Raw genomic sequence first — 14,666 nt, 5'->3', positions numbered from 1 at the left:
CTTGATCTATGCTGACTTTTAAAAAAATCTTAAAAGGCTTTGTGGAAGTAATCAGTAGAAATTTAAAAAAAAATAGTCAATGCCAAAAGCTACTATCACTAGGAGTATTTGTAGTTATACCATACCGCACGTTTAAAGAGCAATTCCCTTCAAGGACCTGGAAGGAGCTAGAGAGTATAACTCTAAGGGGAATCAGTCAGTCAGAGAAAGACAAATGCCGTATGATTTCACTCATATGTGGAATTCAAGAAATAAAACAAACGAGCAACAGAAAAGAGAGAGAGAGACAAAGAAACAAACTCTTAACTATAGAGAACAAGCGGATGGTAATGGAGGGGGTGGGAGGGTGGGGAGTGGGGGTAGGGGTAGGGTGGTTGAAAAAGGTATGGGGATTAGAAGGGCACTTTGTCATGATGAGCAGTGGGTAATGTACGGAAGTGTTGAATCACTATATTGTATACCTGAAACGAATATAAAACTGTATGTTAACTATATTGGAATTAAAAACTAAAACAAAAACAAAAAACAGTTCCCCTGTGCAGTCAGATTACAGTTCCACCCTATCTCTGTAAATCCCTTTCTGCCGTCCTCACCTTGGCTGTGGCATGAGGGGAAGCACCCTTCTCCAGTAACAGCAGTGCCACCTTCTGGTTGTCATAATGAGCAGCAACATGGAGCGGGGTAAGGCCATTCTGTAAAGGGTGTGTTTAAATTCAGCATTAATAAATTAGCGTGAGCTGCCCTGAAGCTACCAAATGCATGGAAACTGGCACAGATGAAGTCCATGTTAATTAATTAATATGGTCAATAAAAAAACCAAATCAATACTAATGATTTTCATATTAGAAACTTAGCTAAAACTGAAAATGTTTGGTGGAGCGTAAGTTGGCACAGGTTAGCTGGATATCCCCCATAAATAAAAGTTTGAAATGCTGCACAAGAATTACTACATTAACATTGCAAGGATTCTTCTAAATTCAGAGATGTTCTGGGCCCTGTTGTGACAAGAACATACATCGGAGACACACATCTAAATGCCTTCTAAATTAGCGTGGATGTGGACAGGTCACGGACAGATACCCCCTCGTGTCTATTTGACATTGTTTCATCAGTTGCCTTCATGGTCCTTTCAGAAGAGTGAGAAAAGTATCTTGAAGTACAGATCTCCGAATCTTCCAATGTGAGTGTAAGTGTCATGTACTAGTAAAATCCTTTACCTTCCCTGCAGAATCTGCGGCAGCTCGGCGTTGCAAGAGAAGTTTTGCCACATCCAGGCTTCCATACTTCGCTGCTACATGCAGGGGAGTAAAACCCTTCTGAAAATGCAAAGAACAAAAGTAAAATGTAATATTTATTTTTGTGACTCCTAACAAAATCCATTTTTTAGATTTGTTAACATTAAGCAAGCTATGTTAAGTCTCTATTTGAGAAAAAATGCTAGAAGCATTAAATCTGTTATCCATAAACAAGGACTAGTCGAAGGAAATTTAGCATGCAAGTGTTTGACTTGATAGATTGAACAAAACACATTTTATTGTAAGGGAAGCATTAAATCTGTTATCGATAAACAAGGACTTGATAGATTTGACTTGATAGATTGAACAAAACAAATTTTATTATAAGGGCTTACAAATTGAAATTTGCCTTTATATGTTTCAGATTTTAAGATATTTTTTTTCTTTTCTTTTTTTGACAGACAGAGATCACAAGTAGGCAGAGGCAGCCAAGGAGAGGAGGAAGCAGGCTCCCCATTGAGCAGAGAACGCCATACGGGGTGCCATGCGGGGTGCCATGTGGGGCTTGATCCCAGGATCCTGGGATCATGACCTGAGCCGAAGGCAGAGGCTTTAACCCACTGAGCCACCCAGGAGCCCTTATATGTTTCAGATTTTAAAGAGCCACTAGTGTCCCTAAAATGGCTCTGATTAGTGATTGGGAGTCAGGGTGGGGAAGGCTTATCTTTTTCCTGCCTCTAAAATTAATAGGATCAAGACAATAGCTGTCTTCTCTCCAATCCTTCTTTTCCTATCCTTTTTTTTTTTTTAAGATTTTTTATTTATTTATTTGAGAGAGAGAGAGAGCATGAGAGGGGAGAAGGTCAGAGGGAGAAGCAGACTCCCCAAGGAGCTGGGAGCCCGATGTGGGACTCAATCCTGGGACTCCAAGATCATGACCTGAGCTGAAGGCAGCCACTTAACTAACTGAGCCACCCAGGCACCCCTTATCCTTTTTAATAATATCTGCATTCCAAATTTCTTCCTTTAAATTTTAGGATATATCAGCAGCCATGGTAAAAAATATATATATAAATATATATTATTGTGATTCAGTTGATTTGCATTTTCTGCAGAAACAGCAAGATAAATGGTCGACAGACAAAAAGATGCTCACCGCTAAAAAGCACCTCCAGTGCGCCTGGTTGGCTGGGTGGGTTGAGCCTCTGCCTTCGGCCCAGGTCATGATCTCAGGGTCCTGGGATCCAGCCCCACATTGGGCTCTCTCCTCAGCGGGGAGCCTGCTTCCCGCCCCCCCCCACCCCCCAGCCTGCCTCTCTGTCTACTTGTGATCTCTCTCTCTCTGTCAAACAAATAAATAAAAATTTTTTAAAAATAAAAAATAAATAAATAAAAAGCACCTCCTATCCTGTTATCCCCTTTCCCAGGAGGCCCACACTGTATAAAAGACCAATTCCTCTTGTAAAATACACTCCACTTCTGGCAAAATGTTGAGCTGATTAACGTCAGACTTTTAAACACACCACAGTGTAAAGCCTTTTTAAAAGAATGCTCTGTTACCCATGTTTATGTGTACAGATTCAATGTCTTGTGTGCCTGACCTAATGTCCTTCTCTGTCATTAGCAGGGTGTTACAAAAGCAGCCAGGTCCCTGGACTCAGATCTCAAGAATGGCACGGTTCCTACACCATGATCTCAAACCCATCCTCTTGGCCAGACAGTCTAACCACATGTTCCCCTGGCACTGAGTGAGCGTGGGAGAGTTCTAATGCTGACGGGGGCCTGTAAAACACACCAAGCAAACGTGCCTGCCGTAGGTGGTCTAAGGTATGGCTTATCCTTAGGACCACTGAAGCCCTTATCACAATATAGAATTTCTCCCAAGAAACAATATTGCCCTTTCACAGTGTCACCACACGAATTATGTTCAATTAAGATGTTGTTTTTCTTTTTGCTTTTTTTGAACATTTGGTACTAATCAGTCCTTGGAGGAGAGTGATTCTTTTACTTTCTCCAACTGTGGGACAACTATAGGAAGTATTTCCTCCCCTTGCCTTAGTCCATTTCAGCCAACATTTATTGTTAATGTTCTCCCTCTGCTCAGTGTACACAATGACTGGGATAACACTCTGGATGAAGTGGAATTCTTTGAGGAAAAAAAAACACAACACATGATAAGGAAGAAAAAGAAGTGCCTGTCCTTAAAGTCCTGCTGGAATAGTGATCCAGCCCCTTTATAAATTTGGAACCTATTATTAGACAAACTACATAGAATCTTTACTGTAGAATCACAAAATAGGGGTTGGAAAGCATCTCTTGAGTCACACGTCTTCCTCCTTCCCCTGTGTTAATCTCATCAGGATTTCATTTACCCTCTGATATTTAGAAACACTCAAATAGCTTTAATGATGATGAGTCAACTCTTCATCAGAACCCCAGTGAGTTCCACTGCTGAACTGCTCAGTTTAATAGTTCCTTCCATTTAACCACCACACTTTACTATTGCTTTAGATGTATTTTTTAAATCCTAAAAATCTTTGCAAGGCACTATGCTTCCCTCTCTATTCCTGTATTTTATATATCTGAATTTATTTGTCACCTTCATCTGATGAGACATTCACCCAGTCTCTCTTGGGTTGTTGTTATCACTATTTTGTTTGTTGCCTAGTTTCTGACTTTTTCTTTAAATGACTTAAAATCCTTTCAACTCTTCAGAGTTCAGCATTTGAACAATGGTCAATTCTTTTACATTAAAACATGTTTTATAGCCACAAGCAACCGGATCAAGTCATAATGGCTAGTGGGCTGCTCCTATTTCTAGGAGGAGAGATGCCACAACACTACTTGAGTTCATACTTCTCCCTTAGATGTAGTCCTTGTTCCCTGTTTGTTACGAGCAAATTGAAAATGTCTTTTAAATAATATGAATCACTGTCATACTTATGGGAATTATTTTGCCTCACGAACACTACACTTGTTGTGAGCTTTAAACTTGTCTCATTTTCCTACTCTTCTATACCTGTCCAATTTCTTCTGCTCTGATTAGCTGAGGGTGTTCATGTTTTATTCTAAGTTGCATCCAAATAGTGAATTTCAAATAGAATGTATCAAGTGGGGAAAAAAAATTATTTTGTCCTAGCATGAAACTTTGAATAAATAAAATTCAGGCTGGTGTGTACAAAGAATATACAACTGATAAAGTGCTTTTCCAGCCCAGCTCTATTTAGACGCTGTTAATACCCAGGCAAGAATATAGCTGACAAATTCTAGAGAGCAGAGTGGGAATGACAGCTGATACCAGGGTTGGAAAAATGCAGAACCAAGTAAGGTAAACTTCTAGATAGTACTACAACTCTTAGCAAATATAGTATTGCCAATTTAATTTAATTTCCTTCCTTACTAGTTTAATGTGTTTGGGAACCTTCTATTTTTTTCTCTTTGGAATACATTATAGGAGTGCCTGGGTGGCTCAGTAGGTTAGGCCTCCGCCTTCGGCTCAGGTCATGATCTCAGGGTCCTGGGATCGAGCTCCACATCGGGCTCTCTGCTCGTCAGGGAGCCTGCTTCCTCCTCTCTCTCTGCCTGCCTCTCTGCCTACTTGTGATCTCTCTGTCAAATAAATAAAATCTTTTAAAAAAAGTAAAGGAATACATTATAGATTTTCTAATGGAAAGAGAAGAGAAAGTAGCCCTTGCTCTATGGAAATAATCTTAGTTAAAGCACTAGATATCTGTATCAGAAACAATAGTACTTAGAAGGATGGACTCTAGCACTCTTTGTTGAAGCTGTTATATGGAATTTCACAAACCCCTTTGATAATTTAGAAAATGAATCTAAAATATTCAAATAGAAAGAAGTAAGTCAGAGGCCTAAAGAAGACCTACCCTTCTTGATACTATATATAGTAGAACAGAGGAACCCTGACTCAGGATCCCCCTTAGTCCATGTTGTCAGGGAGCCATCCTCTTACCTTGGTAGCTAAGGAGTGGGCTGCCCCTGCTTCCAGGAGGACCGATGCCACATCTACCTGGCCTTCCCTGGCAGAGATGTGCAAAGGCGTGTACCCATTTGTCGTGGCTGCATCTGGATGAGCCATATGTTGTAGAAGCAGCTGGACAATTTCTGTCTTACCCAGGCGAGAGGCAATGTGCAAAGGTGTCTGTTCCTCCTACAACTCAAGTCAAGTAAAAAATTAGTGCCCGAACAAGCCAGACTTCCCTGAGAACATATTCTACTCAGATGTTTCCTGATGTCTTCTTGGGATCTCTAAGAACTGCTATCCAAAAGGGAATGATTACTACTCTAACCATGATTTATTTTACATTTGGTTATGGAGGTGACCTGTCTGGCCACAAAAATCTTTCTTAGATTTTTTTTTAGCAGTATGAGCTTCCATAAACTTGGTCATTGCTTCCTGAGCACACCAACATGTTACTTAACTCATTAAGGCTTCAGCCCTCGTTTACGCTTAAATATAAACCAATTTGTGGTTCTGAATAAGAAAGAAATATAGTCCAGAAGTACTAAGACCTAGATTCTCATCCAAAGGCTTTCACTAAGAGATAGTATGTATTCTGGGAACCATATCAAGAGAAAAAGAATGAGGGATGCTGGGAAAACGGTTCTTACTCCACTCAAACAAAGCCAAGGATAGAAATGCTGGTCATTTTCTTCAAGGAAAGACTGCAGATAGAGAAGATATAACAATCTGATTTTTTTTTTTTAATGTTGTTCCAGGAAATGGTGCAGATGGTTTGGGGACTTGCATCCAGGACTTCAAGATGAAATGGAACTCCAGCAAGAAGCAAATGGGGTTAAGTATTTGCCACTTGCTTTTCATTTAGAAACACGGGGAGGACATAGCTGGTACAAGGAATAGGGAAGATATGTTGGAGGAGGCTCAAGCAATCACCTGACTCTAATGTGTAGTCAGGAAAATATTTTCATTTCAGTGTAAAGAAAACTAAGCCAAACCATTCTTTTATAAAAAAGAAAATTGAGCATAACCTTAGTGTTGAAAAAAAGGTATGTCTTTACAATGTATTCAAGGGCATGTCATGATCAAAGTGAGGAAAGAAAAGCTGGGTCAGCTTTCTAAACTAAGAATGAATAGGAAAAAAGATATAATAGAGTGGGGAAGAGCTTTTAAATAAATGTTGTGTCTTAAAGTATAAGAAAAAAAAGTATTCAGAGGGAGCCACAGAAGGAGATGAAATAGCATTGTATGAATTTCAGGTTGTGAGAAGTAAATAATAAATAACAATAATACAAGTGTTTTAGTAATAGAGTTGGAATCTTTTTTGAAAATGCAATTTATAACCTTCCTTCGTGTACCATGCATACTTGATCCTATTCTTACAGAAGACTGGAAACGAAGGCCAAAAATGTATTATTCGACCATTTTCTGGAAAACAGAGATTAAGAAGAATTAAAGTGCTTCTCCAGGATTGTTCAAGGTCACCAGGCTATTAAAATAAGACTTGAATTCAGGCATTGGATTCCAAAGACACTCATTGGCCTATACATCCTACAGAAATAGATACAGTAAGTTGGCCACTGAGAAAACTAACAGAATGGGGTGACTCTCAATAGGAAAGGAGACGGAAAGCACTTTAGAAGATACAACTGTTTTCTGAAACACAACAAAGAAGAAAATAGACAAATGGGGAAAATTAAATTACAAAGATAAATGGAGAACAACACAACAATAAAAGAACCAAAGAACCTAATAGCTATCATGAACATCTGTTGCTTCTGGGTTTCCCTTCTTGCACTTCTGCCTAATACAATTTGATAGACGTGGGTATTGCAAATGACATAACCTAAAAGGTTTTCTTTTCTTTTTTTTTTTTTAAAGATTTTATTTATTTATTTGACAGACAGAGATTACAAGTAGGCAGAGAGGCAGGCAGAGAGAAAGGGGGAAGCAGGCTCCCTGCCGAGCAGAAAGCCCGACGCGGGGCTTGATCCCAGGACCCTGGGATCATGACCTGAGCCGAAGGCAGAGGCTTTAACCCACTGAGCCACCCAGGCGCCCCCTAAAAGGTTTTCTTGATGAGTGAGTTGGAGAGCTGGGACAATGAGGACACCTTCATCCAGAGCTGGCAGCAGCCAACTATTTGGTTAAATTATCAACTCTTGTCCCTTGATTCTCAGACCCCAGAGCATTTAGGCACTTGATCTTGTTTGGTTTCGTTTTTAATTTTTTTTAAGAAATAAACTGTCTTGCCTACTTTCTTCAACTTTTAGTATAGTCCTATCTGAGAATAAAAAAGGGAAGAACAAACAAGTTTGGTTAGAAAGTCTTTCCACTGGTAACTAGAGATATAAGACCTTTTAAGGTTTGAGTAATTATTTCCCAGTTCAACTGCAAAAGTTGCATTTGCTGCTCCAAACTAAAGTCAATGCAAGCCAAGGCAAAGAATTGGAAAAGTGCAGAAAATAATATTCATGGAAAGGACTTTAAAAAGGGAGGGTTAGCTTGATCCTCTAGGCTCTTCCAGATGTAAGGATCAATAATTCCCTCAAAATAAAGTGTTATTGACTGTGATACAGTGTGGACCAGGAAGGGATGAGCTCTGCCTTACTCCCACAAGCTACAGTCTTCCAAAATTAGGAAGACCTGCTGAGCCCCAACTCCTTTACCAAAAGACAGAATAGCAATAGCTTGGACAAAGTTGAAAGATTTGATAAAATTTCTGCTATTCATTTCTAACTAACAGGATTCTCAGGAACCAAATCGACTGGCAGCTAACTCAAGTAATAGAGTGAATTAAGTTTCAAGTGAGTTTAAGCCTCAGCGCCCTGTGATTGCTCAATCCCTAAAGCAAAAGCCAGCCCTCCGTATTGTGCCAAGAGAGCATGGGTTCCTCAAGTAAGAGAGCTTCCCAATGGGCGGACCCCAGTAGTTCTCTCAGTCACATCCATGGAGGATCCTGGACAAGGAAGGATCTTTGTGAGAGCAAGGTCTGGGGGCAAACACTGACTGACCAATGAACTTAACGCCACTGCAGTCCCTGTTCTCTTAGTCTGTCCAGCAAAATCGCCTTATGGTCTTGATTTAGAAGAGGATGCACCTCGCACTTTTAAATGAGAGACATTGTTGTAGTAAATGATTTTTCTTTCATTATATAGTAGGAGTAGCACCATGATTATACAACCATGAGATATTATTTCTAAACCTGATTAAGGAGAATACAGATTATTCAGAGATCTTGCCCTTGGAGTTGAGTATAGTGACGGAGTATAACTGCTGACTATCTCCCCTTTGGGAGGGAGTGAATTATAGAGCAATATAGTAGGTTAAGAGAGAGAGAGAGTTTCAGAAGTGCATGTATGTGGGTATGCTTGCTGGGAAACCAGAAGGTAAAACAGAAGAGACAGAGTTTCATTTTTCTGTTCAATACCCCCTACACCCTTTTTCTGGGAAGAGCCCTCCCTCCTTTGGGGAAAGAGGGTACCCCCCACTACATGTGGCTCTGGAGGGGCTGCCAATCATCTCACTCCAATTCGTGAATGGACCACATGAATGGGCCTGGAGCCCAGGCTTGATACTATATACCTGCCATAGTGTTCAGCCGAGGAAGTAAATGTGACTAATTAGAATCCTGTTGTTTGTTTAGATAGGAGAAATAAGGGCTCTCTTTACAGCCCAAACGAGATAATGATATCTGCAGAAAAAAGCTAGGAGAAAGATACAGAATCAAGGAGGAACCCTTTTCTTACCCTTTCTAACCCCATGACCTCAGGAAAGGCAGCACAATTTTGGATTTGGGGACCCTAAGCCACCCTACCACACATGGTTGCTCTGTGCTAAGATAATTCGTGTTAAAATGCTTCATGAAGTATACATCACTGTACAAATGTTAACTAAATCAAAGATTTCCAGGGAAACCTAAAGGTCTAAAAAAATAGAAACTCATGGTGAAAGTATAACTTAAAATAGAACATGTGAAAAGGAAAACCTTAGCTTCTTGCTGCTCAGTATAATCCCAGGATGGGGAACATCGCCTGTGAGTTTTTAGAAATGCAGATTTGGGGCTTCACCCCAACCTACTGAGTTCATTCCATATTTTAACGAGATCCCCAGGTGATGTCATACATAATGACCCTTCAGTAGCATGGCTCTACCACACTATGGTAGTTTCTCCCATCGGCAAACAGAAGGATGCTATAAGGAAGAATTTTAGCTGCAACTTAGGATAGGTGGTAGAGCTGAAAAAACAGAGGATCCTGACATTTGATATTTAAATAAGGAGGAATAAAAAGTTAAAGATGTTTATTTATACATATAGACCATCAAAAGAAAAGTAAAATGATAGAATTGGGGGCGCCTAGGTGGCTCAGTCAGTTAAGTGTCCGATTCTTGATTTTGGCTCAGGTCATGTTCTCAGGGTGGTGAGACTGAGCCCCATATGGACCCTGCTTAAGATTCTCTCTCTCCTTCTCCTTCTGTCCCCACCCCCCACTCACACGTACTCTCTCTTAAAACAAAACAAAACAAAAAAGACACACCAGAACAATAGAATTGAGGGAATGTGCGTGTAAAAATTTTTTTAAAAAATGAATAAATGTTACAATATTTCCAAGTAAAGAGTCTGTAGCCAGTAGTCTGGAGGAAGGGGTTTCAGATGGTATCTAGAAAAGCATAAGGCAATAACGGGTTAAATTGATAACATAAAAAAAAATTGACAAAGACACACGAAAATAAGCAAATTTCCATTAAAAATAAATTAAAATTTGAATATAGACAAATATTAAGCTGTTTTATTTTGAAAGATAAACAGGAAACCCTTTTATTATTAAATATGGATTACAAACATTTACCAGAAATACTATCACAATTTCTGATAAAATTAGTGAAGTTGGGGTGCCTGGGTGGTTCAGTGGGTTAAAGCCTCTGCCTTCGGCTCGGGTCATGATTTCAGGGTCCTGGGATCGGGCCCCGCATCGGGCTCTCTGCTCGGCGGGAAGCCTGCTTCCTCCTCTCTGTCTGCCTGCCTCTCTGCCTACTTGTGATTTCTCTCTCTGTCAAATAAATAAATAAAATCTTAAAAAAAAAATTAGTGAAGTTCATGATACTCAGAGTACTTTTTTTTTTTTTTTAATTAGCTGAATGCCGGGTAACCTGGAAAGGAAATGAGAATAGGCAGAGCACATAAGTTTTTTAGGGCAATAAAACTAGTCTGCATGATAAGGATGGATACATGTCATTATACACTTGTCCAAACCTGCAGAATGTGCAACACCAAGAGTAAACCCTAACGTATACTATGGACATTGGGGGATTATGATGTGATGATGTGTGTTCATCAATTGTAACAATGTACCACTCTAGTGGGCAAAGCTGGTAATGCAGGAGCCTATGCACCTGTGAGATCAGAGCATATACGGGAAGTCTCTGTAACTTTTCGCAATTTGCTATGAACCTAAAACTGCTCTTAAAAAATAGTCTTGGGGTTAGGGAGAAACAATAAAAATGTCACGGCTTGGAAGAATACGGTTTGAACAACAAAAGCTCTAAATAAATAACATAAAATACTGATGATGATTACCAAAGAACATAAATTACACTATCCACACATTGGATAAAAAGGCAGATAAAATCCGAAAGGACAAGATTAATGTCAAAGCTGCCCATGTTTCACTGGATTTTTCATGAAGGTCTGTGGAAAAATGCTATTAAAAATTTCATAAATTCAGAGAATGTTAAGAAAGTCTGGAAAGGAGTTTTAAGGTGTCTAAGCCCAACCTCTATATTTTAATGATAAAGACCTAGAAACACAATGACTTGCCTGAAATGACAGTGTCTGGGACTCTAACCGGATGCTTTCATTCCAATACAATACCATTTCCAAAAGGGAATCATGATGGCACAATTCAAGTTGAAGTGAGTTCAAGCCCAGGTACATCAAATATTGAAGGAGAGAAAGACTTCAGATATTCTATGAGAATCCCAAAGATGCTAGTTGCAGAAGGTAATGGAATGATGTGGAAAAGGAAATTGAAGATAGTATATTAATAAAAATTGCTAACATATTCAGTGTAGAGGAAGAAGGTGAAAAAAGCAATTGGAAAGTGAATTTAAAAAAAAAAAAAAGGAAGGAAAAATCAACCTGTAAAGGAATTAGAAGTCAGTTTAAAAACAAGAGAATCTGACCTAGTAATCTCCAGGGCCAAAATTCTTCTATTTTGGAATAGCGGAAGAGCAGAATGTCTAACTACATAAAATCAGAGTGAGAAGAAAAGTAGAGCTCATTATAGAAAGGAAGAAACTAAACAGATAAAGGTATAACATTAAAACTTTGAGTGTAATTTGTTTTTAAGTAACTAGTAAGTAATGTCTGGAAATTCGATTGACTTTATAATATGAAATCAATTTTAATACTCATAGTATCTCTGTAATGTAGGTCATTTTTTAAAAAATTCATGTAAAGAAAAAATATATGTAAAAATATTTTCATAGGTTAAAAAATTACTAAGTTAGTCAGTGCCACAATTTTTAGATACTAAATTATGTATTTTTTTCAAATGTTAATGTTTCTGAAATTGGGGTGCATTTTATTATGAATATTTACGATACTATTTCCTTTTCTGCCTGAAAAACTATTGAAATGATGCTTTCATTTACAATCAATTTACAATCATTTCTAAATCCAGGAAATGGAGAATAGCATTCTCTCTTAAAGATGGAACTCACGCACACAATAGGAGGGAACCCCGAGCACCGGCACCTACCCTGGCTCGGGCATCGACAAGGGCACCATTTCTCAGTAGGCATCGGACCACTTCAACCTGCCCTGCCCGGGCTGCCATGTGCAATGCAGTCTCCCCACGCTGCCAGGAAACAAAGATCATTAAGTCATAAGTAAACCCACTGCTTGTATGGTAAAGGATAAAAATGTATCTTTTTGTAAAACTCAGTAATCAATCCAAAGGTTTAGGAAATCTATGAAAAGGCATAATTATTTCATAATTATTTAGTCTGGAAAAATACAGTTTTGTATCTTCTCCGTCTTCATAAGGATAAAACCAAATGTTTATTTCATTTTTTTTCAGTCCATGACAAACGAGGAACTTACCCAGACATCCAGTATACCCTGAAGTTTAACTTCATAGTCAATCTGGCATAACTTAAACTGCTTTAGGTGATATGAAGTTGTCTTTTATCCTTCAAACCTAAAATCTGTCATCATCATATTTGACTACGTGATTACAACTTGATCCCATTTTAAGGAGAAACTCCTTAAAACTCCTTACAAATCACGTCATTTGTACCATACGTAAGTCACTCCTTTTCGGAATTCAAAATTTACTTCTGAAATAAACTATTTCACATTGGATTTGTCTTTGTGTTATAAGGCTAGACAATGACTGCTTACAGAAGGAATTTGATTTGCCCAGGATATCCCTCTATTATTAATGAGCATATTCAATTATAGACAGTTATTTGAGAGAACTACCAAGAGATGAGTAAAGCATCTGTTAACAGTGTCATTTGTTGAGGTGGGCAGCACTGGGCATCAGGTCATTCCTCAAGTATCTTCGTGCCCCAACAAGATACAGCACACTGACCAGGAAATGGCAGCTTAAGCTGTAGCATGAAGGATGATGATTAGATGAAAGAAATTTTGTTGTTGAGAAGCCTGTTAATTACTGCCTATAAGGAGAAGGTTTTTGTTTTTGTTTTTGTTTTAATCAACATATTTTAAAACCCCATGTAGTTCTGAAGAAGGCAGGGGTTCATTCTTCCAAACAATTTCATGGTTATAAAAAAAAAAAACAAGACATTGGAACAGAAATGATTACTTCTAGTCACCACAACCATTCTAGAAAATAAAGCCGATTTCAACCAAGTAAAGTAAACCATTCCAAATAAGCTAAATTGATCTTGAAGTTGGTTGTGGTAATTGGATACTTTTGACTAATTCCAGTAAATAGTTTCTTCTGATTCCTTGCACAACTTGAGTTTGGTACATAGCTCACAGTTCATTTTTTTTCCTGGTATCTGAGACCCATTCCTTATGAAGTTATGAAAAATTCACTTCAAATGATTTGATTTTGAAAGCATTAAACTGGATGTCTACTCTAATATTTTTTTTTCTTTTTTGTTGATAATTCATTTATCCTCTAATGGCCTTGTATAATGGTGACATGTTTTGACTTTTGCAAAGTAAATGTATCTGGAGTGTGTTGGCTTATAAAATCACATTATTGGAATAGCAATATTTGTCTTCAAACTTTGGGTATATGGCAAGATTTTTTCCTCTTTGGACAATGATGATTTCTAATTTGTTTTCTATATCACTTAAAACCTGTCTCTAAATAGATGAAGGTAAGGTCTAACTACTCAACAACAAAAATCCCTCACATTCTTACTTTAAGTCTTATAAAAGTATAGCAATTTTACTAAATTTTACTAGAAATAAAGACAAAAATAAATTTCTTTATAAGAAGTTAAGTCAAAGAGGCGTCATGAGTTAATGAGAGATTCATATGTTTAGTTTACAAGCCAAACTATCAATAAGTGGTTTCAGAATGTAAAATGTTTCCAATACTTCCAATATTAGTCTTAATATTTCCAATATCCTTATTATATACTTGGAATTAGTTATTCTTATGCTATCTATACATTTGAAATCAATGAATTAGATATAAAACCTAAAGTATTAAACATTATAGTCAAAGAAAAGTTATATATACATCTGAATATACATACACACACATCTCTCTGATTTAAAGCAATGGTTCTGTTCACAATTATTTAATGACTTTGGAGTAATTGATTTTCATTATAAGTTGTCCTTACCCTTTTATATTACTCTTTTTTATATATAACTACAAATAAAAAATGAAAGCTGTATCATAATGATATAAGCTATATATAAAGGTTATTTTAGTAATTTCCATTTCTTGATTGTTGGGCACCTCGCCTTACTCAATACCCTTGTTTTCTTTATCTGAAGCTCATTCACTTTAAGTATTGGGGGAAATTTTAAATATAATATGAAGTGTGAACTTAGCCATGAGTCCATCGATTTTTATAGGAGAAAACTTCGTAAGACCTCACATTGTACTCTAGACAGCCCTGAACATGCTTAGTTTCCTACTCCCATGGTTGTCAATGAATACTTTGGATTATGGATGTATTACAACTGGTAGTTCAGCTTTCTAGGTTTTAAAGTGCATTTGTGAGCTTTTCAGAAAGGAAGATTTGCGGTAATAATATCTGCACCTGATTGAGTTACTGGTACATCTCACACTTGGAGTGAATTTTGAGACAAAAACAAGACTGGCAAGAGAATGGGTATGCTCACGTCCAAAGCAGGTACTCAGTTTCATGCCCCTCTTCTCGGTTGTTAAAACAGATTTTGCCAACAGCTACATGGACTTCCACTTTGGCTGCATCAGTTGGAAAGCATCAAAGCACAA

At 38.0% G+C, this 14,666-nt stretch overlaps 1 protein-coding gene across 2 annotated transcripts in view; it reads right to left on the bottom strand.

Moving 5' to 3' along the window:
- ANK2 (ankyrin 2) overlaps positions 1–14,666 on the bottom strand; it is a 226,624-nt gene that overhangs the window by 99,206 nt on the left and 112,752 nt on the right. For both annotated transcript variants that reach the window (XM_080796920.1, XM_080796921.1), the window contains 4 exons: positions 11,973–12,071; positions 5,206–5,403; positions 1,218–1,316; positions 594–692 (listed from right to left, as the gene is read on the bottom strand). In XM_080796920.1, the coding sequence (XP_080653046.1) occupies positions 594–692; positions 1,218–1,316; positions 5,206–5,403; positions 11,973–12,071 (495 nt within the window). The remainder of the gene's footprint in view (positions 1–593; positions 693–1,217; positions 1,317–5,205; positions 5,404–11,972; positions 12,072–14,666) is intronic.

The sequence above is a fragment of the Martes martes genome, assembly GCF_963455335.1.
Source record: "Martes martes genome assembly, chromosome: 2".
Classification (NCBI taxonomy): Eukaryota; Metazoa; Chordata; class Mammalia; order Carnivora; family Mustelidae; genus Martes; species Martes martes.
This window is presented reverse-complemented; position numbering and strand designations above follow the sequence as displayed.